The sequence below is a fragment of the Lepus europaeus genome, chromosome 5, assembly GCF_033115175.1.
Source record: "Lepus europaeus isolate LE1 chromosome 5, mLepTim1.pri, whole genome shotgun sequence".
Lineage (NCBI taxonomy): Eukaryota > Metazoa > Chordata > Mammalia > Lagomorpha > Leporidae > Lepus > Lepus europaeus.
Window position 1 is genome coordinate 3,320,487 of NC_084831.1, and position 24,993 is coordinate 3,345,479.

The 24,993-nt window shown below is 63.3% G+C and overlaps 2 protein-coding genes across 7 annotated transcripts; one reads left to right on the forward strand and one right to left on the reverse strand.

The window, feature by feature from the left end:
- The first annotated feature begins 392 nt into the window (after positions 1-392).
- RNF207 (ring finger protein 207) lies at positions 393-13,876 on the forward strand. 5 transcript variants are annotated; one of them, XM_062190344.1, is made up of 17 exons: positions 393-804; positions 1,437-1,569; positions 2,992-3,136; positions 3,220-3,301; positions 3,385-3,460; positions 3,540-3,665; positions 4,335-4,381; positions 4,590-4,662; positions 4,749-4,817; positions 5,206-5,274; positions 5,356-5,453; positions 6,048-6,255; positions 6,357-6,542; positions 6,670-6,721; positions 6,971-7,088; positions 12,595-12,669; positions 13,058-13,876. In XM_062190344.1, exons 1-17 carry the CDS (start codon positions 614-616, stop codon positions 13,107-13,109), a joined length of 1,800 nt encoding a protein of 599 aa, XP_062046328.1. In that variant the 5' UTR covers positions 393-613; the 3' UTR covers positions 13,110-13,876. The 5 variants fall into 5 exon arrangements, 4 of the variants coding, with proteins under 4 accessions (XP_062046328.1, XP_062046329.1, XP_062046330.1 ...); XM_062190345.1 differs by having other exon boundaries at positions 6,069-6,255; positions 13,058-13,875; XM_062190346.1 differs by lacking the exons at positions 12,595-12,669; positions 13,058-13,876 and having other exon boundaries at positions 6,357-6,392; positions 6,470-6,542; positions 6,971-7,056.
- An 8-nt stretch (positions 13,877-13,884) lies between these two features.
- On the reverse strand, positions 13,885-22,254 carry ICMT (isoprenylcysteine carboxyl methyltransferase). 2 transcript variants are annotated; one of them, XR_009865890.1, is made up of 6 exons: positions 22,054-22,254; positions 21,171-21,259; positions 20,399-20,568; positions 19,631-19,848; positions 15,270-16,368; positions 13,885-14,211 (listed from the first exon to the last, which is right to left on the reverse strand). XR_009865890.1 is itself a non-coding variant. In XM_062190348.1 (5 exons), exons 1-5 carry the CDS (start codon positions 22,246-22,248, stop codon positions 16,186-16,188), a joined length of 855 nt encoding a protein of 284 aa, XP_062046332.1. In that variant the 5' UTR covers positions 22,249-22,254; the 3' UTR covers positions 14,927-16,185. The 2 variants fall into 2 exon arrangements, 1 of the variants encoding a protein (XP_062046332.1); XM_062190348.1 differs by lacking the exon at positions 13,885-14,211 and having other exon boundaries at positions 14,927-16,368.
- Positions 22,255-24,993: the final 2,739 nt, after the last annotated feature.

Below are 24,993 nucleotides of genomic sequence, written 5' to 3' on the forward strand. Positions count from 1 at the left end.
CCAGGCCCAACTGGCCACGGAAGCAGTGGGCTCCGGGGACCCACTCTGGTGGGACCCCAGCCCAGTGGGAGAGTGTGGCCCTAGTGGGGGGCGGTGCCTGGAGACCCCGCAGCCAAGGGCGCTCCTGCGGGGCTCCAGGCTCAGCCATTTCGGGCAGCGTCCAGCCCTCGCCTGACACCGACGTCCCCAAACACGGTGTCGGCGCTCCTCCTCTATGGCAGGGGCGAAGGGGCCGGAGCTGTGTTCAAGCCGCGCCGCGCCGCCCCGGGAGCGGGAGCGGCGACGAGGGGGCGTCGCCTGCGGGTCACCCAGAGGACGCGGGGCGGGGAGTCGCGGCTGTGGGGGAAGCCGGGGACGCGTCGCCCTTCCCGCCTGACCTTTAGGAGTCGGCGCCCGCGGCAGCGCTGAACGGCGCGGCGAGGCTCGGAGGGCGCTCAGCTCCGGGCCCTCGCCAGTCCCTGCCGGTCCTCCCAGCCCGGGCCCCAGCGGCTTCCCGCTCCACCGCCTCTGGACGTCCTGTCGGGTCCAGGCCGGGCAGGCAGGAGGGCGCCGACGTCCCCGCGGAGGCCCCCGGAGCTGCGCGCCTCCGCCGCGCTCTGCGCCGAGCCCGCTGATGTCGGGCGCTATCTTCGCGCCCCCGGAGGGGCCGGGCGCCCTGGATGCCGCGAGCGGCCATCCGCTCGTGTGCCCGCTGTGCCACGCGCAGTACGAGCGCCCGTGCCTGCTGGACTGCTTCCATGACTTCTGCGCGGGCTGCCTGCGTGGCTGCACCGCCGACGGCCGCGTCGCCTGCCCGCTGTGCCAGTGAGTGCCCCAAAGCCCAAAGCCTGCTTGCCCCAGGGCGCCTGGCCGAGGTCGGCTCCGCCCCGGGCAGATGCGACTCCAGGCGTGGGTAGGATGAGCCTCGGATCCCAGGCAGCCACTGCTGGGAGAGGTGGCACCCAGTCCCTGCAGCGCTCCCTGCCGGGGACCCATTTCACAGATCCCATCAGCTGTGGCCTGGAGAAAGGATCTTGGCCTAAGGCCTTCAGGGGGCAAGGGTGGGGCACGGGCGGGGTCAGGACACTCCCAGTTACTGGCTGGGGGGGGGGGGGTGTCTCAGAAGTCTTGAGTTAACATTACTTTTGGGGTGGCCTTAAATTTGCCCCATGCAGTGAGAAGGTGTTGGGGGGCGGGGGGGGGGGGGGGCTTCTGCTTTGGACACCCTGCACTGAGCCCACAGCTGCACAGGGTTGCCCAGTACTGAGCGAGGGCTTGGTCAGCGCAGGGTGAGGAGCAGCCTTGGCTGCGTTATTAATAGCAGCCCCCAGGCCTGCAGTGCACCCCACCTCCTGGCAGCATTATTTTTAGCTGTAGCCTGGAGTGTGACGGGCAGGGGGGCAGGGGTGGGGGTGGGGGGCCTCTTGGACAGGGTGCCTGGGGCTGCCTCTCCGCAGACACCAGACCGTGGTGAAGGGGCCGAGCGGGCTCCCGCCGGTGGACCGGCTGCTGCAGTTCCTGGTGGACAGCTCCAGGGATGGCGTGGAGGCCGTGCACTGTGCCAACTGTGACCTGGACTGCAGCAAGCAGGCAGGGGCGGCCGGGGACGGGGTGGGAGCCAGGGGAGCCGGGCCGCATGGTGGGCGCCCTTGCACATCCTCAGAGGCGAGTCTGGCAGTGGATTCTCCAAGGCCTCCCTGCGGCAGCCTGGACGCCAAATGTGGGCCCCATTACGCAGTGGGGAGACTGAAGTCCAGCTCCGTGGTGACCATTCCGTCCGGCGGAGCTCACTGGCCTGCAGCTCAGAGTGGAGTTGTCAGCTAGCACTGGCAGTGCCATCTGGCTCACGGGCCTGAGCTGACCGCTGACGGCCCTGTGCTACCGAAGTAGCAGTGGGCAGCCGCCGCCCCGGGGGAAGTGAGGACAGCATGGTGTTGGGAGGGAGCGGAGGCCAGGCTCTGGGGCGGCTGGGGAGGGCTCTGGGGGCCTCCGGCCTGAGATGGGGCCTGCAGGAGCAAAAGCCGGGCAGGTGCTGAGGAACGTGTGCCCCAGCAGTACAGAGAGGAGCAGCGGGAGGCGAGGGTCTGGGGGCAGGGAGAGCCCTGAGGAAGTGGCCTTGAACGCCAGGGTAAGGACGTGCGATTCGTTCTGGCACAGCCCCTGCGAGGGTCGCTGCCAAGGCTGTGACCCAAGCCCCGGACTCTTGACCCTGGATCTGGGATGGGGAAAGGTCAAGCCCTCACCGCCCACCGTTCCCCTGCCCAGCTGAGCCGTGATTCCAGATGGCCAGGGCGATGGCCGGGGCGAGGCCAGGGTGAGGCCAGGGCGATGGCCGGGGTGAGGCCAGGGTGAGGCCAGGGCGATGGCCAGGGTGAGGCCAGGGCGATGGCCTGTGTGAAGCCAGGGCGATGGCCAGGGTGAGGCCAGGGTGAGGCCAGGGTGAGGCCAGGGCGATGGCCTGTGTGAAGCCAGGGCGATGGCCAGGGTGAGGCCAGGGTGAGGCCAGGGCGATGGCCTGTGTGAAGCCAGGGCGATGGCCAGGGTGAGGCCAGGGGGTGCATCCCCATTTGGCCACTAGTGAAGCTTCCACAGCACAGGAAAGCTTTTGTTGTAGACAAAATGTTTGAAAGTCAGAGAGAGGGAGAGAGGGAGAGAGATAGAGAGAGAGAGAGAACCTTCCACTGGCTGGATCACGCCCCCAAATCCCAAATGGCCACAACAGCAAAGCTGGGCCAGGCAGAAGCCAGGAGCCAGCAACTCCATCCGGGTCCCCCATGTGGGTGGCAGGGACCCAAGTAGTTGAGCCATCGTCCTCTGTTGCTTCCCAGGCCATCAACAAGGAGTTGGATCCCGAGGGAAGGCCGGACTCCGTCCCAAGCCCTCCACGTGGGACGCGGTGGCCCAGAGCTCGCTCTGTGTTTGCCCCGCCTCCACCGCCCCGGAGGGGCGCGGCCGTGGTCCCCGCGCTGGCCGCGTGGGGCTGCGGTGGCTGAGCCTGCCCTCTGCCCGCAGGACGCGGAGACCGCGTGCTTCTGCAACACGTGCGGGCAGCCCCTGTGCGCGCGCTGCCGCGACGAGACGCACCGGGCGCGCATGTTCGCGCGCCACGACATCGTGGCCCTGGGCCAGCGCAGCCGCGACGTGCTCCAGAAGTGCCGTGAGCGCGGCGGGCCCGGCTGGGGGTGTGGCGGGGGCCGGGCGGAGCCCAGAGCCCTGACCAGCGTCCCCCGCCCGCCGCAGCGCTGCACGCCGAGCCCTACCTCATGTTCTCCACCGACAGGAAATCGCTGCTGTGCATCCGCTGCTTCCGGGACTTGCAGGGGTCGGTGCGGGGCGGGGGGCGAGAGGGGAGGGGGCGAGAGGGCGCCCTCTACCCGCCCGGCCTCACCCGCAGCCGCCCCGCAGGGAGAGCAGAGCCCATTGCGTGGACCTGGAGTCGGCCTACGTGCAGGGCTGTGAGCGGCTGGAGCAGGCGGTGCGGGTGAGCTCCGGGTGCGCGGGGCGGGGGCGCGGGGGTGCGGGGACCTCAGCCCCCCGGGCTGAGGCTGCCCTATCCCCAGGCCGTGAAAGCCCTGCAGGCGGCCACGCGGGAGGCCATCGCGCTGCTGCAGGCCATGGTGGAGGAGGTGCGGCACAGCGCCGAGGAGGAGGCAGCCGCCATCCACGCGCTCTTCGACAGCGTGCAGGTGAGCGCTGGGACAGGCGGGGAGAGGGGCGGGCGGGTCGTCCCGCGTCCCTCCCGCAGCCGCGCGGCAGCCGGGGCAGGTGGCTTGTGGAGCTTCTAGTGTGGCGTGGGGCTACCCTCTTCCTGGGAGGCGGGGGGGCGGGGCAGGAAGCCGGCACCCAGGAGGTGACATTTCAGGTGAAGGTGCTGGGCTCCCGGGCATGGGATGCAGGCCTGTGGCTACCTGGCCGGATTAGATACTCAGCCTGACCAGCGCTGCCTGGGGCCCGGGCAGTGGTCGTGGGACCGTGGCAGGGCTGGGAGGGTGGCAGGGCTGGGAGGGTGGCAGGGCTGGGTCGGTGACAGGGCTTGGACCGTGGCAGGGCTGGGTCAGTGGCAGGGCTGGGTCAGTGGCAGGGCTGGGAGGGTGGCAGGGCTGGGAGGGTGGCAGGGCTGGGTCGGTGGCAGGACTGGGACCGTGGCAGGGCTGGGACCGTGGCAGGGCTGGGTCGGTGGCAGGGCTGGGAGGGTGGCAGGGCTGGGTCGGTGGCAGGGCTGGGCTGGTGGCAGGACTGGGACCGTGGCAGGGCTGGGAGGGTGGCAGGGCTGGGTTGGTGGCAGGGCTGGGACCATGGCAGGGCTGGGACCGTGGCAGGGCTGTCCACGTAGTCAGCAGCCGCGTCTCTCCCAGGAGAAACTGGCGGAGAGGAAGGCGTTGCTGCTACAGGCTGTGCAGAGGTGAGTGCTGGCGGGGCTCCCTCCCTGCAAAGCTCACAGCCCCTGCCTGGGCAGGCCACGCCCACCCTGCAGAGCAAGACCCCCAGGTGTCCAGCAGCTGGGGAGGGCAGGTGGCTCAGGGCACAGGGGGACGGCCCCATCCTGAGGCCCCCTTGGGTGGGGTGGGCAATCCTCCCCTTGGTGACCAGGCAGCCCACCCCCTCCCCAGCCAATACGAGGAGAAGGACCAGGCCTTCAAGGAGCAGCTCTCCCACTTGGCCACCCTCCTGCCTACCCTGCAGGTAAGGCTGAGGGTGCAGGGCCAGGCCCCCAGCCCACAGGGTCCTTGCTCCCCTGGCCAGGTGCTGAGCAGTGTCCCCTCCCACAGATCCACCTGGTCATCTGCTCCTCCTTCCTCAGCTTGGCCAACAAGGCTGAGTTCCTGGACCTGGGTTATGTGAGTCACCCCCCGGGCTCCCGCAGGTCTCCCCCTTCCCACGAGGGCCCACCCAAACACACAAGCTGCCACCTCCAGGCTGAGATCCATTCCCCTCCCCCACCCCAGCATCTGCAAACCTTTTGGGGGCCAGGTGTGTCCTAGTAAGGACCCTGAAGCTCTCCGCGCCCTCCAAGGGACGGTGGGCTGCAGTCCTGCCCTCTGCCCCGTAGATGGGGGTGGGGACGGGTTTGCCCACTGGAGTCCCAGCGAAGGGCTGGAACTGCAAAGGGACACCAGGGAACACGCCAAGGACAGACTTGCTGTGGGGCCTCCTGGCCGCCACTGCCCTCTTCCTGCCCCCTCCCCCCATGCCACCTCCCTCACTGGTCTGCGCCCTCGGCCACAGGAGCTGATGGAGAGGCTGCAGCGCGTGGTCACGCGGCCGCACCGCCTAAGGCCGGCGCAGAGCAGCAAGGTGCGCGGGCGGCCGGGTGGGCCGGGGTCGGGCAGCCCGCCGGCCGGGGAGGCCTCCTCACCACCGCGTCCCGCCGCCCAGATCGCCAGCGACTACCGCGCCGAGTTCGCGCGCTGCCTGGAGCCGCTGCTGCTGCTAGGGCCGCGCAGAGCCGCGGGCGCGCAGGGTGGCGCCAATACGTAAGCAAAGACGGAGGGGGGGCGGGCGCAGGAACCCCCGACCCGGCGGGTGGGGACCCGGCAGACTGGTGGTCCTGCAGAGGCCGCGCCGCGCTGCCCTCCGCCATCCACTGCTCGCCGCGCGGGCAACCGCCAGCTGCTAGGCGAAACCGTGGGGACTGGGAACGGCCGTCGGGGACGCCAGGTGCTTGGTCAGGGTAGGAGGGGGCCTCGGGCTGCCCCTGACCGTGGCCGCAGCCGGCCCACCCCCCAGTCTGGGATGCCTAAAGCTGGGCCTGACGCTGCCGAAGTAGCTGAAGCCGCGGGGAATCTGACTCCCAGAGTCTGGAGAAAGGCTGAAGCCGGCTTGTGTGTCCCCAAGGGTCCCCAAGGAGGCAGGGGCCAGCCCTGGCGGCACCCCGATGGACTTGCCCTTGGTAGCAAACTGGAGACTGCAGGGGGGTATAAGACACAGCCACCTGGCTGTCCTTGTGTGTGGCTCACTCAGAGCTCCACGTGGTTCTGCCCCAGAGCTGGGTGGAGGGGTACGGCCCTGGGAGGCTGAGGGAAGGGGAAGACCCTCCCAATCCCTCCGACCCCCACCCCTTGCCCCAGCCACACCCGCTGTCTCTCCAGGCTGGCAGGGGGCTCAGGCCCCAAGGTGCTCATGGGACCCAGCTGCCCCTCCCCAGTGAGAAAGGTGTCCCGGTCACCAGTCCAAAAGCCCACGCTGCACCGGTCCATAAGCACCAAGGTGCTGCTGGCCGACGGTGAGGACACGCCCTTCGCGGAGCACTGCCGCCACTACGAGGACTCCTACCGGGTGAGGGGGCGGGCACCTTCGGGCTGGAGAGGCCCACTCCTGCTTCCCCCCCCCAAGGCCCCTGCAGTAACCGCGCGGCCCTGGGGGACCCCTGGGTGCAGGGTCTGCAGGCAGAGGTGCAGAACCTGAAGGACCAGGTACAGGAGCTGCACCGCGACCTCACCAAGCACCACTCGCTCATCAGAGCCGAGATCATGGCCGACATCCTGCACAGGTCCCTGCGGCTGGACGCACAGATAGACTCGGAGTACGCCTCCGTGGAGGCCATGAGAGCGGTCTTCCAGGAGGTAGCCCTTCCCAGGGGACCGGGAGACACGGGAAGGGGCAGGCGGGGGCCCTGGCCACCGGAACCACGAGGGCCTGCCTGGGGCTGCTGTGTGGCTCTTGGACTGAAACCCCGACTTTCTCTTTCAGATCTGGGAGGAATCCTACCAGCGGCTGGCCGGCGAGCAGGAGATCTATGAAGGTCCCAGCAGAGCTAACCCACATGCCGGTCACTAACCCGACACAAACCTGCACCCCCGGCCCCTTAGCACTGGGCACTGCCTCACAGCGGCTAACCAGCCCCAAGGATGCTGCACGGTCAGGATCCCGGGAGAACGCCCTCACCCAGGGGCAGGCGGTCACGGACACAGCGGAGATCTTCCCGCGGTGTGGGCCCGAGGGCAAAGACGGAGGCCAGCAAGGCCCAACCTTGTGGCCTCGGCCCCCACAGCGCAGCTGCGTGACCTCTTCCAGCTGAAGCAGGAGAATGCCCACCTGACCACCATCACCAAGCACATCACGCCCTACGTCCGCTCCATCGCCAAGGTGAAGGAGCGGCTGGAGCCCAGGTGAGGGGGTCCCGGGGCCACTGGGCCCCCTTGGCATGCGCGTGGCAGTCAGTGGGGTTGGGGGGGCTGTGCATCTCCAGGCGGGGTCATGGTGAGTGGGCTGCTCCGGGCTCTGCTTCCGGCCTGCCTCTGGATCTCAGCGGTAGCTCCAAGGCATTTTATCTTCTTCATTTTTTAAAGACTAACTAGTTCAGAAGACATTTTAAAAAAATCTGTATCTTGGCCGGCACCGTGGCTTAACAGGCTAATCCTCCGCCTGCGGCGCCGGCACACCGGGTCCTAGTCCCGGTTGGGGCGCTGGATTCTGTCCCGGTGGCCCCTCTTCCAGGCCAGCTCTCTGCTGTGGCCCGGGAAGGCAGTGGAGGATGGCCCAAGTGCTTGGGCCCTGCACCCGCATGGGAGACCAGGAGAAGCACCTGGCTCCTGGCTTCGGATCAGCACGATGCGCCGGCCGCAGCGGCCATTGGAGGGTGAACCAACGGCAGAAAGGAAGACCTTTCTCTCTCTCTCTCTCTCACTATCCACTCTGCCTGTCCAAAAAAAAAAAAAAAAAAAAAAAACCTGTATCTTACTTAGTTGAAAGGCAGGGAGAGAGCGAGCACTCCCATCCCATCCACTGGCCTACTCCCCAAATGCTCACGAATGCTGGGGCTGGGCCAGGCCAAAGACAGGCGCCGTGAACTCCATCCAGGCCTCCCACGTGGCTGGTAGGGACCCTACTACTACCTGAGCCATCGCCTGCTTCCTCCCAGGGTGCCCATGAGCAAAAAGATAGAATTGGCGCAGAGCTGGGACTCTGATACGGGATCTGGTCTTCCCCGCCGGCATCGTCACCACGGCACCACTCTTCTGCTCCTGGAGGGCAGTCAGGGGGGCCCTCAGCTGGCCCCGGCAGCGGGACATGGAGGCAGGAGCAGCACGTGGCCCTCAGCGCGTGTGTGGTTAAGACACGCCTGGGCTGGACCAGGCCCTCTCAGCGGCAGAGTCAGAGGCAGAGGGACAGCAGCGTCGCCCCCGTTCCTCTCACGTTTGGGTGGTGCCCACCCCCCAGTGGTTTGAGGAAGGGATGTGTCTGGGGCCGCACTGGCGTGCAAACATCCTCGTCCTCCCTTCACGCTCCACCGAGAGTTCCCCTGGGGACCGACTCCCCAACACAGGGGAGCTTCCCAGGCTGCTGGTGATGGGGCTGGTCTCTGGTCTTCGTCACGTCACCTACCTGCTCCCATTGGAAGCCGGTCGAATTTTGTTTGCTCTCAGTGCTCTGAAATTTCACACTGGTGAGGATACTGGTGGGTCCTATCAACACGCAAAGCAGCGTCTTTCAGTTCACTTTTTTGGGGTACCCATCCTCCCGGGCTGGCCGCCCAACTTATCTTCTGTCCCACTTTGCACCTCTTACCTGGAGATCACCTCTTTATCCTCCGGCGTTCCTATTGCATTGCTCCTTTCTGCTACCTTGGCTTCCGCTTCCAAGCACTTTTTTTGGTCTCCTGTTCTTACAACATCTTGTGGGTTATGGACACACTGAGAAGGCTCCTGTTGTGTTTTTTCTTTTTGGAAGTTTTTTTTTTTTTTTTTCCCAAGACCTACTCATTTAAATGCAGTTACAGAGAGAAGAGGGAGAGAGGGAGACAGAGAGACAGAGCTCCCATCTGCTGGTTCACTCTCTGGATGGCCGCCATGGCCAGGACTGGGCAAGACTGAAGCCAGGAGCCAGGAGCTTCCTCTGGGTCTCCCATGTGGCTGCAGGGGCCCAAGGACTTGGGCCATCCTCCACTGCTTTCCCAGGCACATTAGCAGGGAGCTGGATCGGAAGTGGAGCAGCTGGGACTCCGACCGGCGCCCACATGGGATGCCGGTGCCACAGGTGGTGGCTTAACCCGCTGCACCTCAGTGCCAGCCCCTCTCCTGGAAGATTTCTCCCTGAAGCATTTCCTCCTGGTTACCTCTGTGTGCTCAGGTTTCTTCCACAGTGGCTGCATCGAGGTAATCCTTGACCAGATAGTTCGCACACAGTAGGCAGGAGCTGGAAGGCCCCAGTGGGTTCTAGATCCTTCTCCAGCTCCTGCGTGGAAAGCCTCTGGATGGATTATTTGTGAGCCTGTCCTCACTACGTGCCTCTCAGAATTAACCCTTCAAGCTTCTGCCACAGTGGGCAGCATGCAGCGACTCAGAGACAGGGATTTTTTTTTTTTCCATTTTATTTGAAAAGCAGAATGTCAGAGACGGAGAGACAGAGAGATCTCTCATCTGCTCGTTTACTCCAGAAATGTCCCTAACGGCCACAGCTGGGCCAGGCTGAAGCAGGGAACCAGAACTCCATCCAGGTCTCCCACATGGGTGGCAGGGACACAGCGCTTGGGCAGTCTGCTGCTGCCGTTAGCAGGGAGCTGGATCGGGATGCTGGCATCATAGGCAGCTGGTCCCCTCCTCCTCATTTTAGTCCCTTTTCTTTTTTTTTTTTTTTTTTTTTTTTTTTTTTTTTTGACAGGCAGAGTGGACAGTGAGAGAGAGAGACAGAGAGAAAGGTCTTCCTTTTGCCGTTGGTTCACCCTCCAATGGCCACCGCAGTAGCGCGCTGCGGCCGGCGCACCGCGCTGTTCCGATGGCAGGAGCCAGGTGCTTCTCCTGGTCTCCCATGGGGTGCAGGACCCAAGGACTTGGGCCATCCTCCACTGCACTCCCTAGCCACAGCAGAGAGCTGGCCTGGAAGAGGGGCAACCGGGACAGGATCGGTGCCCCAACCGGGACTAGAACCCGGTGTGCCGGCGCCGCAAGGCGGAGGATTAGCCTGTTGAGCCACGGCGCCGGCCTTTAGTCCCTTTTCTAGAGCTGGGAGCCTGGGGAAGAGGAAAGTGAGAGGGCACACGGGGCTGGTGAAGCCGCTGCCTGAGCTGCCGCATCCTGTGTGGGCGCCAGTTTGAGTCCCGGCTGCTCCACTTCTGATCCAGCTTTTTACTAACGCTCCTGGGAAAGCAGTGGAAGATGACTGGAGTATCTGGGTCCCTGCACCCGCGTGGAAGAACAAGAAGAGACTGGAGTATCTGGGTCCCTGCACCCGCGTGGGAGAACGAGAAGAGACTCCTGGCTTCGGATTGGTCCAGCTCTGGCCGTTGTGGCCATTTTCCTTTTTTTTTTTTTTTTAAGATTTATTTATCGGGCTGCCGCTGTGGTGCAGTGGGTTAATGCCCTGGCCTGAAGTGCTGACATCCCATATGGGCACCGGTTCAAGACCCGGCTGCTCTACTTCCTATCCAGCTCTCTGCTATGGCCTGGGAAAGCAGTGGAAGATGGCCCAAGTCCTTGGGCCCCTGCACCCACGTGGGAGACCTGGAAGAAGCTCCTGGCTCCTGGCTTCAGATTGGCTCAGCTCCAGCCACTGCGGCCAATTGGGGAGTGGACCATCAGATGGACGACCTCTCTCTCTCTCTGCCTCTTTGTGTAACTCTGGCTTTCAAATAAATAAATAAATATTTTATTATTTATTTATTATTATTAATAAAGATTTTTAAAAATCTTTAAAAAGATTTATTTACTTGAGAGGCAGAGTTACAGAGGGAGAGAAGAGGGGGGAATCTTTCATCGACTGGTTCACTCCCCAAATGGCCACAACAGCTAGAGCTGGGAGCCAGGAGCTCCCTCCATGTCTCCGACATGGGTGCAGGGGCCCAAGGACTTGGGCCATCTTCCACTGCTTTCCCAGACCATCACCAGGGAGCTGGACATGAAGTGGAGCAGCTGGGACTCGAACCAGCTCCCATTCAGGATGCCAGCACTGCAGGCAGATGCTTAAGCTACTACCCCACAACGCCAGCCCCTGTTGAGGCCATTTGAGAAGTGAACTGTGGATGGAAGGTCTCTGTCTCTCCCTCTGTTAACTCCACCTTTCCAATAAACAAGTAAATCTTTTTTTTTTTTTAATTTTTTTTTTTTTGACAGGCGGAGTGGACAGTGAGAGAGAGAGATATAGAGAGAAAGGTCTTCCTTTGCCGTTGTTTCACCCTCCAATGGCCACCGCGGTAGGCGCGCTGCTGCCGGCGCACCGCGCTGATCCGATGGCTGGAGCCAGGTGCTTCTCCTGGTCTCCCATGGGGTGCAGGGCCCAAGCACTTGGGCCATCCTCCACTGCACTCCCTGGCCACAGCAGAGAGCTGGCCTGGAAGAGGAGCAACCGGGACAGGCTCGGTGCCCCGACCGGGACTAGAACCGGTGTGCCGGCGCCGCTAGGCGGAGGATTAGCCTAGTGAGCCGCGGCGCCGGCTAAACAAGTAAATCTTGAAAATAGCAAACGCGTGTGTACGTGTGCACAGCTGCCCTGGCCCAAGCTCCTCTTCATGACTTCACACGCATTACACTGGAGGCTCAACGCAGCTCACTGCTCACACTTTAGTTAAGCCCCCATCTGCCCTGGACTGGTTGCTGTATCTCAAAATCTCGATACCAGGTGCTGAGTCCATGCTCAGCCACGGGCGGAACTAGCTTCTGGGGCCAGCAGCTGCCGGCGGCCATCCTGGGCCTTGGCGGGGAGCCCTGTGCTGGGTGCCGGGTGCTGACCACGCAGCAGCCACACGAGTCGGGCGTGATGCAGCGTGAATGGGCCTGTGGCCGCTACACTCCTGTTTCCACCCCTTCCTGCCCACAGGGCAAGGGGACCCGGCAGGCAGGGCCACTCTGCAGGGTCGGCTTCAGCGAACAGAAAAGGAGCTCAGGGTGGGGCTGAATGCCCGGTCAGGGTAGGGAGGGAGGACGTCTCTGCTCCTCTCCAGGTGTCGGCTGAGGCCACAGCTGACGTCAGCCAGGCTGCGGACCCCACCCATCTGCTCTGGTTTGGCCACAGCAACCTCCCGGCTCCACCTCTTTTCCCACATGTTTCTGAGGCCCCCTCCTCCACACACAGCCCTGCCCCCACCGCCCTCTGCAAACCATGTGACCTCAGCAAATATTCAGGAACCAAAAGCATGACCGTCTCCGTGTGGGAAACCTGGAGGAAGCTCCTCCTAGCTCTGGTCTGGCCCCGCCCCAGCCAGCCATTGGGGCCATTTGGGGTGTGAGCCAGCAGATGAAGCACATGCCCTCTCTTTCAAATAGGAAGGAAGGAAGAAAAGTAAGTGGGGCCGGTGCTGTGGCATAGCAGTTAAAGCCCCAGTCTGCAGTGTTGCATCCCATATGAGCGCCGGTTCAAGTTCTCTGCTATGGTCTGGGAAAGCAGTGGAAGATAACCAGGTCCTTGGGACCCCGCACCCACGTGGGAGACCCGGAGGAAGCTCCAGGCTCTTGGCTTCGGATCAGCCCAGCTCTGGCTGTTGTGACCATTTGGGGGGTGAACCAGCAGATGGACAAACTCTCCCTCTGCCGCTCTATAAATCTGCCTTTCAAATAAATAAATACATCTTTTAAAAAAAGAAGAGTGCACGCGGGGTAGGCCTTAGAGTGTCGGCTTCTGTGCGGCTCGCGCAGGCTGGGTCCTCGGCCTCCGACTCCCAGCAGCCCACACTTTCTCGCCCAGGTTTCAGGCATCTGAAGAGCCAGAATATCCACAAGCTGCGTACGACGCCAGCAGGAACGGGGAGGCCCCGGCCAGGTAAAGTCTCTCCAACCTCAGGGCGGGCAAGCGGCGGATTCCAGAGACCAGGAACCGGTCAGGTTTCCCTCATCCGAAACGCCTGGGGCCAGGTTTGGGGCTGGGAATTTTCAGGTCTTGGCGTGTCTGCATGTTTACAACGTGGCTATCACGCGGCTGGGACCCAAGTCCACACACGAAATCCCCATGTCTCGCACACACCCTGGGCACACGGAGCCTGAAGGCGATTTTATGCGGTATTTCTAGCTTGCTTCCGTTGTGTCCCGTCCCGGGAGGCCAGGTGTGGCACCACGGCAGTGCTGCGTTGGGTTTTGGGTTTCTGGGTCAGGGACGCCCAGCCTGTGTGAGGACAAAGCAAGCTCACAGATCCGTTTCCCCTGGGTCCCAGCTTGCTGCTGCCCGGCTCCGTGGCCTCGGCTGAGCCTCCGTGCGTGAACTAGATCAGCAGGGCTCTTGGCTGAAGACCCCAGGTGCGACCGGACAGACGGGACCGTCTCTGGATTCTGAAGCAGCGGCCGCTGCCTGAACTCACTTCCTCGTGGGGGGCTGCGTCTCCATCACGTCCCTCCGTTCCCTCCCGCGAGAAAAAGTGGCTGAGGCCCAGTTCTTGGGCGTGTGCTGCCGTCCACCGGAGCCAGAGGCTCCCAAACACTTGCCGGGGAAGGGGAGGAACAGCCGTGTCACTGTCGTAGGCTCATCTTTCAGCGTTTCACTCCACGCCATGTGTTAGCCGCGGGAGTCAGCACGGCAGGTGGCGCAGAGCCCAGCCCCGCCCTCCCCTCCACAGGCTTCTGCAGGGCCTCGGTTCTGAGCTCAGCCACCAGAACAGCCACACCTCCACAGGCCTCCGCGGCAGCCTCGTTACAAACCTGGTCCGGGTATGAGCTTGGACTTGGCTGGTCAGGTGCCGCAGGGGCCTCTGCGTTCCCCACCTCGCAGCTTCCCGCCCACACAGCCACACCGTGGTTCCCAGCCACATCAGGGACAGGTTTATTTCTTTATTAAGGATCAGAAATAATCAGTATCTGTGAAAGAAAAGCCAATTCAAAAAACTCAATAAACACACCTGCATGTAAGATAATCACTCCCTGAAGGTGCTCAGCTGCCTGCCCCAGGGGCTCCCAAACCCAGCCTTGCACAGCGGGGCCACCGAGCTTCCCACGTGGCCAACCGCTGTGCGAGCAAACCACAGCCGGACAGCAGCAAGTGCAGAGGGGCAGCAGGGACTCCCCGAGCCCCCCACGGGAGCCCGCGGCCAAGGGACCAGCCCGGGCGACTCACGGGCCTCGGGCTGTCTCCCCACGATGGGTAAATGATTGGAAGGGATGAACAAAGTGCACTTTTTGGGCTCGAGAGCAGCTAGCAGTTCACGACAAGGAAGGGCGCAGGTCTGCTGCCTTTGGCCCCCTGCCCCGCCCAGAGGCTCCCTCCGTGACGGCACTGGCAGTGGCTTGCAGATCCTCGCGGAGGGTTCCTTTTATGCTGCTCTGAAGTGGCTTTGTTCTGTGCGGGACCCGTTACCCCTTGAATCTGCACTCCAACCTGCAGGGGGAGAAGCCTCTGGGCAGTTTCTTCATGTAAGATCGGCCATGCGGCCCGACAGGCAATGCCTGAAGAGCCTCGGCTCCACCGGGCTGATCTCGGCTTCACCCAGCTGCGGGCCCGTTTGGTGCACGCTCTTGGCACCAGGTGACGTCCAGACTGTGCCGAATCCCACCCACAAGTAGCTCCCCCATCTTCCTTAAGGAACTGCCGAGCCGGCCCGGGACCACAGAGGGTGGGAACGCCCTCCCGCTACCTGCACCACTGGATTCCCGCTTTACGGCACAGCTAGCCCCAACGTCCAGGCCCCCACGCTGTGAGGCCGCCTCCCACTGGGAAACCCCAATGCTGCCTCCCGGTGTCCCCGCCAGGGCCATCATCAAGACGACAAGCACACGGCTGCCGAGGGGAACGAAGCACAGGCGCCATCTTAGACCGGTACGAGCTGGGCTGGCTCCCACGCCCAGCCACACCCTGCAGTGCGCAGTCCCAGGCAGCGGAGCGTGCCACGCGTGCTGCGAACAGAGACCTGGCTCCAGCTCCCAGATAGTGAGGGCGCGTCGGTACCCCGCCAGGGCCAGAGGCCCCTGCATGGCCTTGAGGGGCCGTGGCTGAGCGTGCGCACTTGTCAAACTCCAAGCGTCACAGCGGAATCAGTGAACCCGTGATCCTCTTTGGTATAAACAACCATGAAGAAATTAACTAAGCCAGGAAATCTAGAAATAAGTGATATTTCCAAGTTGGTAACACGCGCTCTTGAACACACAGCTTAGGTATCTGGCACAGGTAACTCACACAGCGCAGATGTCACTGACGTTGTCCGCCCGGTCCTCACCACACCCTGTGAGGTAGGTGGTGCCGACCCCACTCTACAGATGGGGTCTGAGCAGGGAGAGCTTGGTGGCCCCGCACTAGCCGTGTGGCACGTGGCCAGGCAGCACTCGGGAGGATCTCCCGGGGAGACCAGGCTCCTGCCCAGTCCAGAAAGAACCAGATGAAGCCGACCACCCGCCCCGCCCCGCCCGCGGCACCGAGTGGACCCCAGCTGCCGCCATCACCTGCTCTGTGGACCGAAGCCGTCAGTCAGCTGCTTCAGTCTGTAGCTGTGCAGGCTCCGCCCCCTTTGGAAAAGACAGTCTGAAATGGCGTTACGGACGATGCGATTCTGAGACAGAATGTCGAAAATAGTTAACTGATTTTACACCGAGACACAAAATATGTTAAGTAATGGTTGAGAATAAAATCCAAAATAAAAAATGGAGGGCAGTATCTCCCAGCACTTCCCGGTGTCCTGCATAGAGCAGGCGTTCGGCAAGCTCTCCTTGGGTACAGGAAAAGGCGACCCAGCTTCGAGCCACCGCCCCCAAGAACAGGACGGCAGGCGCTGTGGTCGCACAACACCACACCCGGCGCCGGGGCTTACGGCTGCCAGAGAAATGCTGGAGCCGAACCACCGGGAGCCCCTCTGGATTCGCACTGCCAGTCATAAAGATAGATACGTAAAGACGACTAAATACGTGAAGAGCAGAAGCGCCCGATGAGGGAGTTTAAACCCGTCGGGATGCTCATGCGCGGAAGGACAGAGGAGAGGTTAAAGCTGTGCTGTGTGTGGTTACGGGAAAGGCAGTAAATGCACGCTCCGGGAGAGAGCCCGCCTCCGCGGTCCTGGCTGTCACTCAGCCGCCCGGCCCGGCCCCGGCGCGGGCCCGGCGCGGGCCTAGGTCCTCACGGGCCACACCGGAGGCGGTGCTGCAGAATATTGCTGAGATCGGCTCCTGCCCACCCGGATCTGCGCCCCGCCTGGACTCGGCACGGGACGGGCTGCTCCGGGGGTCCTTTGGTCCTAAGGCTGCTGACCTCTTGGTCTCGAGGGATGTTCCAGAAGAGTAATTGGTGGCATATAAAACGATTAAGAAAATCCGGTCCACGGCAGCCGGCCGGGCAGCGGCCCCTCGGTCCTCCTGAGCCCGCCCGTCATAGCTCCACCTTCACCCCCTGTATGAAAGGCAGCCCCGTGGGCACCCTCTTCTTATACTCCAGGTACTCCTCGCCGAAAAAGTGGATTAAGGAGATCTCCTCTTCTTCTGTTCGGTCGCGGAAGAAGCGCCACACGGTCAGGGCGTAGACGACACCACAGATGGGGTTGCACAGCATCACCTGCGGGGAGACACGAGCCCGTGAGGCTGAAAATCCCGTGAAGGGCTTTGGGAGCACAGCTTCACCCACCACACTCAACTCTCCCTCGTGGACGCAGGCACGGAGCTTTTAGCAGATGGCACTGCTGCCTAACCCTGGACAGCGGCCCCGAGGCCACTTCTTGTGTTCACGTGCTCTGCCTCCCTCCTTTACTCGCAGGGTCTCCCACGTTCTTTTTTCTTTATTGAGATTTATTTATTTATTTGAAAGGCAGAGCTGCAGAGAGATCTTCCATCTGCTGTTTCACTCCCTAAATGGCCAAGGCTGGGCCAGACCTGGCTGAAGCCAGGAGCCTGGAACTTCATCCGGGTCTCCCATGCGGGTGCAAGGCCCAAGCACTTGGGCCATCTCTGCTGCTTCCCCAGGAGCATTAGTGGGGAGCTGGATCAGAAGTGGAGCAGCCAGGACTTGAACCAGTGCTCATTTAGGATGCCAGCGTCGCAAGTGGCTGGCCATGTAACCTGCTGTGTGCTCCAACACCGGCCCCAGGCCTCCCATTTTCAAGAATCACGAGCCATGGCCGGTGCCGCGGCTCACTAGGCTAATCCTCCGCCTAGCGGCGCCAGCACACCAGGTTCTAGTCCCAGTTAGGGCACCGGATTCTGTCCCGGTTGCTCCTCTTCCAGGCCAGCTCTCTGCTATGGCCCAGGAAGGCAGTGGAGGATGGCCCAAGTGCTTGGGCCCTGCACCCGCAAGGGAGACCAGGAGAAGCACCTGGCTCCTGGCTTCGGATCAGCGTGGTGCAGCTGCCATTGGAGGGTGAACCAATGGAAAAAGACGACCTTTCTCTCTCTCTCTCTCTCTCACTGTCTAACTCTGCCCGTCAAAAAAAAAAAAAAAAAAAAACAAAACAAACAAACAAAAAAAAACCACCACGAGCCACAGTCAAAGAGCTCTTAAGGCCCAGCATTCTCAGCTCCCGGAAGCTTCCTGTGCTACTCACAGCAAATTCCCAACCACTGCTGGCTTCCTGGCCCCGTCCCCTAAGGACGCACGTCTGCTCCAAGAGGAGACTCCCACCACGAGAGCCAGGCACACAGCCTGTCTCCCTGGCAACGTGCTACACCGTTCACGACCCGCAGCCGGTCAGCCTCATGGCCAAGTCTGGAGGCGACACTGCTGTCCGCACACCACTCTAGGGAGGGCAGGCGGTGGCCGGAGGCAGGACTGGCCCAGGGCGATCTCGGAGCCTGTGCAGGCTCTGGGCATCACCTGTGCAGCCACCACTGAGCTGGGAAATCCGTCAGCGCATCAGGAGCGTGCTGTGAACGGTTAGAGTCCTGGGAGCCGGAGCTGTGGCGCAGTGGGTTCTGCCGCCGCCTGCAACGCCAGCATCCTGTACGAGCACTGGTTCCAGTCCCAGTTGCTCTGTTTCTGATCCAGTTTCCCGCTAACGTGCCTGGGAAAGCAGCCTACACCCACGTGAGACTCGGATGAAGCTCTGTCTTCAGCCTACTGCAGCCCCAGGATTGTCCACTTGGGGAGTGAACCGGCAATGATGTCTCTCCCTCTTTTTTTTTTTTTTTTTTTTAAAGATTTTATTTACCTGAGATGTAGAGTTACAGACAGTGAGAGGGAGAAACAGAAAGATCTTCTATCCACTTTTTCACTCCCCAAATGGCAGCAGCAGCTGGAGCGAGGGAGATCCGAAGCCAGGAGCCAGAAGTTTCTTCAGGTCTCCCACGTGGGTGCAGGGGCCCAAGCACCTGGGCCATCTTCTACTGCTTTCCCAGGACATTAGCAGAGAGCTGGATCAGAAGTGGAGCTGCCGGGACTAGAACCAGTGCCCATATAGGATGCCGGCACTGCAGGCAGAGGATTAACCTACTGTAATACAGCGCTGGCCCTTCTCCCTCTAACTCTGCCTTTCAAATAAATACGGGGCCGGTGCTGTGGCACAGTGTGTAAAGCTGCCACCTGCAGTGTTGGCATCCCACGTGGGCACTGGTTCGTGTCTTGGCTGCTCCACTTCTGATCCAGGTTCCTGGTTTTTTTGTTTTGTTTTGTTTTTGTTTTTTTTTTTACAGGCAGAGTGGACAGTGAGAGAGAGACAGAGAGAAAGGTCTTCCTTTGCCATTGGTTCACCCTCCAATGGCTGCCGTGGCCAGTGCGCTGCAGCTGGCGCACCACGCTGATCCGAAGGCAGGAGCCAGGTACTTCTCCTGGTCTCCCATGCGGGTGCAGGGCCCAAGCACTTGGGCCATCCTCCACTGCACTCCCGGGCCACAGCAGAGAGCTGGCCTGGAAGAGGGGCAACCGGGACAGAATCCGGCGCCCCAACTGGGACTAGAACCTGGTGTGCCGGCGCCCCAGGTGGAGGATTAGCCTAGTGAGCCGCAGCGCTGGCCCCCAGGTTCCTGTTAATACACCTGGGAAAGCAAGTGCCTGGGCCCTGCACCAACATGGGAGACCCAGAAAACGCTCCCGGCTTCAGACTGGCCCAGCTCCAGCCACTGCAGCCACTTGGGGAGTGGACCAGAGGATGGGGAAGACCTCTCTGCTACTTTACCTTTCAAATAAACAAATAAATAAAAAAAAAAATACATCTTTAAAAAATAAAAACAGTGTTTTATATCCAGTAAGGGTAGGCACTGTTCCCGGACACACACAGTGCGCTGGCCCAGCGTAAAAGAAAGCTTGGTCAGAGGCGTGAACTTTCGTCCCAGTGTGCTTAGGGGTGCAGGAAGCAAGTTACACCATTCATCCCCTCTGTCTGACTGCTAACGGGGGCACTTCAGGGTTTCACAAACACAAATCATAAAAGGGCCGTGTGGCCCGTGTGGCCGTCTGCCTCTCCTACGCCCCGCCTCGCCCCCAGGACTCAGGGACCCCCCACGGGCAGTGGGATGCCTCGGGGCCCGGGGTGGGTCTTCCAAGTCCCACTCACATTCTCTAGCCACAGTGTGCCAGGAGCAGGAGTGCATCGAGAGCCAGCTGTCGGGAAACGAAGGCCTGCCTGGCCTGGTGCACGACAAACCCCGTGGCTCTGGTGACTGACCACACGCCCTTGGCCTAATTAGCACCTGTGCCACCGAGTGGCAGCTCGAGCTGGCTCCCCAGAGCCCTGCCTCCCCTCAGCTCTCTGGGGCACTCCGGATCTGAGTTAGAGAGACAGGGAAGGGGCACAGAGCACAGCCGAAAAACCCTGACCTACAGAATGAGCTCTGACTTGACGCAGTCGGAACAGACCGGAAGGACAGCAGCGTCGCGCCTGCTGCGGTACCTGGGTCCCGATGCTCCAGTAGAACCACCCGACGTAGGAGGGGTGCCGGAACCAGGCGTACACCCCGCTCGTCACCAGAGTGTGCGTGTCCGACTTTTCATTCTGCACCACGTGGTTGAAGTTGGAGCCGGCGGTGAACATGGCCGCTTTCCTCAGGCATTCTCCGAAGACCACCATCAGCAGCCCCGTGGCGCTGACCCAGGTGATCTGCTTCAGCTCTGCAGGACAGGGCACCGGGGGCAGACGACAGGCAGTGAGGACGCCTCCCCAAGACACAGAGGTCAGAGAGCACGCGCAGGTCGGTGAGCACCGGCCAAAGCCGAGCAAGAAGACACTCCCTCAGTTCTGCTGTCCACCCGTCACTTTACAGGGCACACAGCCCATCGGGCAGGGGTCGTTCGCTTGGGGCCAACACGTGGGAGCTCAGCTGGGGGAGCAGACGGGCCCGGATGTCCGGCCCATCCCCTGGAGCTACGTGCGTTGCACGGCACTGGCTGTGGGAAGTTCAACCTCAGGGCGGGCTCCGGAGGCAGAGGGGCTTTGCTAACAAAACCCTCAGGAGACTGCTCGGCGCCCTTGTGTGTGAAGCCAGGGGAGGCTGGGCACACGCGCGGGGTGTCCAGCGAAAGGTCAGCTCGTCCCCCATTCAAAGCCCAGACTTTATAAACGGCTTAGCGGGGACAGAGGCTGGCAGATTAGACCTGAAAGGTGACCCAATGTCACCGTCCCGCCCCACCCCCACCGCGCGGAGGAGCAGGGTGCGCGCACCTGGCCAGAAGATATTCTCCAGGGTGAACTCGATCCAGGAGGAGAGCGCGGCCACCGTGTACTCCAGGCTGTGGTTCAGGAGGAAGGAGTCCAGGGACAGGCTCTTGGGGTTGTTGACAGCGGTCACCAAGTACTCCGAGTAGTGGAACAGCGACAGGGAACACACGTACCTAGCGACACGGAAGAGTTCAAGGGAGAGAGAGAACAGAAAGAGAAGTAAACAGGACCAGAACCTGCGGTCAGCTGAAGCTCGGACGGCCCGGGTTCTGGGGGGTCTCGCGGCCCCTGGCCTCATGGTGGACAGCAGCCGCCCACACGCAGCCTGCCCTGGGGTTTGCAGCAAGCGGGGTCTTTAGGGGCTGTGTTGGACCGTCCCAGGCAAGAGACACGTCCCAAGTCAGGGAGCCTTGAGCGGGTTTTAAAATAACCACACCCAGCACAAGCGAGAGAGGGAACCGCCAACGTAACCAGGAGTCTGGCACACAAGACCCGACAAACCCAAAACCGCTCCAGCAAGGAGGGGCGTCCACACCCCGAGACCGTGAACCCACGGCTCAAACCAGGTCAGACTGGGGGGCTCCGGGGACGCACCAGCCGGACCCAACAGTCACGGGCGACGGGAGAGGCCCGGAAGCTGGAGCCCAGGGGCGTGCGGGCACAGAGGGCAGGGGTGGGTGAGGGCGCCCTGGGGGACGGCCGCTGCCTGCCCTGACCCCTCCTCGGTCCCGGCCACCCCGCGCTGCAAACCGGTACTTGGCAGGGTACTCCTTACCAGCCAAAGTGATTCCAGGAGGACTGGCTGAAACTTAGCAGCACGCCGCAGCCGAACACAAAGCCGAGGAAGCAAGCCCGGATGGCTATCTGAAAGGCAGCCCAAGGCAGCGGTCACCGGCTGGCTCGCCCTCCCGGGGGCCAGCCCGCGGAGCCCACCGGCCCCGAGGCCCGGACGGGGCAGGGCGGATGTGTGCATTCAAACCCCGGCCCCCGCATCCCTGCGCGGCGCCTCCACCTCCCCGACCCCGGGCTGCCCCTGCCCACCCGGGCTGCCCCGTCCACCCGGGCTGCCCCGTCCACCCGGGCTGCCCCGCCCTCCCGGGCTGCCCCGTCCACCCGGGCTGCCCCCGTCCACCCGGGTGCCCCATCCACCCGGGCTGCCCTGCCCTCCCGGGCTGCCCTGCCCTCCCGAGCTGCCCTGCCCTCCCGGCCTCCCCCGTCCACCCGGCCTGCCCCGTCCACCCAGGCTGCCCCCGTCCACCCGGGCTGCCCCGTCCACCCGGGCTGCCCCTGCCCTCCCGGGCTGCCCCGCCCTCCCGGGCTGCCCCGCCCTCCCGGCCTGCCCCGTCCACCCGGGCTGCCCCCGTCCACCCGGGCTGCCCCGTCCACCCGGGCTGCCCTGCCCTCCCGGCCTCCCCCGTCCACCCGGCCTGCCCCGTCCACCCGGGCTGCCCCGTCCACCGGCTCCCAGGGCCGAGGCGAGGCTCCCCGCCATGCAGCCGCACCCCCCGCCCGGAAGGACCCGGGACCCGGAGCTGCGGGGCCGCGACCCCAGGCCGGCCGGCAGGGGAGCGCCCGCACCGAAGTTACGTAAAAGCCGGCGGACCGCCCGGCCGCGGGAGGAGCGGGGTCCCGGGTGCGGAAGGGCCCCCGGCCCGCACCTGGTAGCGCGGCGGCCGGTAGAGCAGCAGCAGCAGCGCGTTGAGCCCGGCCACGTAGAGCGCCAGCCCGGTGCGGCCCTGCAGGCCGGCGCGCGTGAGCAGCGGCAGCGCGAGCACCGAGGCGCCCAGCAGGAAGGTGGCGAGGCTGAGGCGCGCCTCGGAGCCCGGCGGAGCCCGCGCCGCGCAGCCCGCCATGGCGCAGCGCGGCGGACCAGCGGGCGGCGGACGGCGGCCGCGCCGGCTCGTAGCCCGGGGAGACCCGCCGGCCGCTCCTGCGCACTGCGCCGCCGACGCCGGCCGGGGAAGGGCAGCCGCCCACAGCCGCGCGCCGCCCGCGACTTCTCGCGAGAACTCCGCCCCGGGCGCGGCGGGCCCCAAGTTGGCGGGAACGCCCCGCCCCTGGGAGCCGCCTGACGGGGCCGGGCGGCGGCGGCGATGGGGGCCGGGACGCCGGGTTTCTGCCCCGAGAAACACTTTGCGGCTAGAAACGACCCCACCCTCGGCCGTCCCCGAGCGCCCGCCGCTGCCGGACGCTGCGGCCCCCAGTCCGTCCCTCCCCGAGCGCCCGCCGCGAGCCGGGGCAGCGCTGGCCGTGGGCAGGTCCGGGAAGCCGCCCAGAAAACGCGAGGGGGTCCCCGCCCTCATGGCCTCTGTGCGGAAGACTTGGGCCGCGGTGGAACCACAGCGAGCAAAGCGTGGTGGTGGCGGCGGCCCAGTCTGCGGCGCCGGCTTCCCGGGTGGGCGCCGGTTCGAATCCCGGCAGCTCCACTTCCGGTCCTGCTCTGCTGTGGCCTGGGATAGCAGCAGAGGCCCAAGTGCTGGGACCCCTGCGCCCACGTGGGAGACCGGCGTGAAGCCTCTGATCCCTGGCTCTGGCCGTTGTGGCCATTTAGGGAGTGGACCAGCGGGTGGAAGACCTCTCTCTTAACTGTCTTTCAAATAAATACATTTTTTAAAAAAGGAAGTTGAGGTGTGACCCTTACTTCACCTGGGGGGGGGGTCGGTCACTCTGCAGGGAGCACCTGGCCTCCACCGGTTTTATCATCTTCATGTGCTTTGTCTTCCACACTGCCCACAGCAGAAACCATTGTCCACCTTGTAAAGGAGGAATGCCCCCACCTCGGCAGGCAAGAAAGGAAAGGACTGGAGTGGACAGCAGCCCGGGGAGGGGAGGCAGGAGGATGCTGGGCTAGGCCTTGGGGCCCCCCGGGACAGGCCGCTGCGGCTGGAAATGAGAGCGGGCGAGGGAGGGGGAGGCTGGCAGCCTGCTCAGGCAGGATGAGGGACAGGCCCCCGGGGAGGCCCCGGCGGCCGGTGGACGGCCGGGCTGGAATCGCAGGCCCCTGACTCTGCAGCTCGCTGTGTGGCGCGGGCAAGTCAGGGCCGTGAGCCCGGTTTCCGTTCACTGCCACGACTGACACCTGCTCTCGGGAGCCCCCAGTCGGAGGACATTAGCTAAACTCCGTTACGGGAACGGAACGGAGACTTAGGTAAAGCCACCGCCTGCAGCACCAGCATCCCATATGGGCGCCAGTTCCAGTCCCGGCTGCTCCACCTCCGATCCAGCTCTCCGCTGTGGCCTGGGAAAGCAGCGGAAGGTGGTCCAAATGCTTGGGCCCTTGTACCCGTGTGGGAGACCCAGAAGAGGCTCCTGGCTCCTGGCTTCAGATCAGCTCAGCTCCAGCTGTTATGGCCATCTGGGGAGTGAACCAGCAGATGGAAGACCTCTCTCTCTCTGCCTCTGCCTCCCTTAGAGAAACCTTAGAAAAAAAAAAAAGATGAAGTTGCCAAATCGCGGTGCCAACAGTGAAGATGTCCTGGGCGGTTACCACACTTGGGGGTGAGCCCCAGGCTCCTACCGGCCGGTGTCCTGGTTTCCCCGGGGCCTCCTTGCACACCAGGACCTGGTCCTCTGCACCAGCACTACTTAGCGACACCAGAGGGCGCTCCTCACACCGTCACTCCGGATCAGACACCACTCCCTGCCCAGGAAGCTCTCGGCACTGTCAACCAGGATTTAGCCGTAGGGACTCTCCCTTCCCGGAGCTTAGAGTAAGCCAGACCAGGGACCCTGAGCAGCCTCTGTCCTCTGCCCATCACCTCCTCCTAGACCCCACATCCTCATCTACCTCATCTTGGAGAAGGGGGAAAGAGAGGAAGTGGAGCCAGACCCTGAAGGGGAATTCTTAGAAGTCTCTGGAGTTGAATCTGTTGGGCTCCAAGACCAGCGATGGAGAGAGGTCTGTGCGCACACGGCCATGTCCTCACACAGACACGCAGGGCCACAGAAACACAAGCACAGACCCCCCCACACGCCGACCAGCTTCCCCACCGGAGCGGACAGCAGTGCGAGGTGCCCAGCGCTGCGGGCCCGGGGTGGACAACACACCTTCCAAACCAAAGTCCAGAAGAGGGGAGGCACACAGCCCGGGGCGCCACCCGTGCCTTTTCTTGTACATAAGCATCTGAATGTGTTTTGTTCTAGGAGCTTGGAGCACAGCACAAAGGGAGCCTTTCTCATGCAGTAGGGTCCCTGGGTAGCCGCCCCCTCCCCCCCCCCACCTCCCCCACCTGCCATCCTCCAGCAGGTTAGGCCCAAGTGGGGTCGGACCCTCGGCTTTTTTTTTTTTTTAAAGAGTCCTAAGAACCACCTTGTCGTTCAAGTCTCAGGTTGACACGAGAGCCGGCTCCCTCTTCCTCGGTGGGGTCCCTGTACTGGGCAGGACAGAGGTCGGCAGAGGAAAGGTCCGGAGCAGCCGGAGGCAGGAGCACGGATGGGGATGGGCCAGGGTGGGTAACCAAGCACTCGCCCACACACTACCTCCCCCTGAGGAGCACATTGCTCCCGTCCCTAAGTGTCGTCGGAGCCCGAAACCAGGTAGACAGGCACAGGAAGCAAGTGTCTTCTCCCAGGGGAGAGGGGCTCCCGCAGCTGCCAGT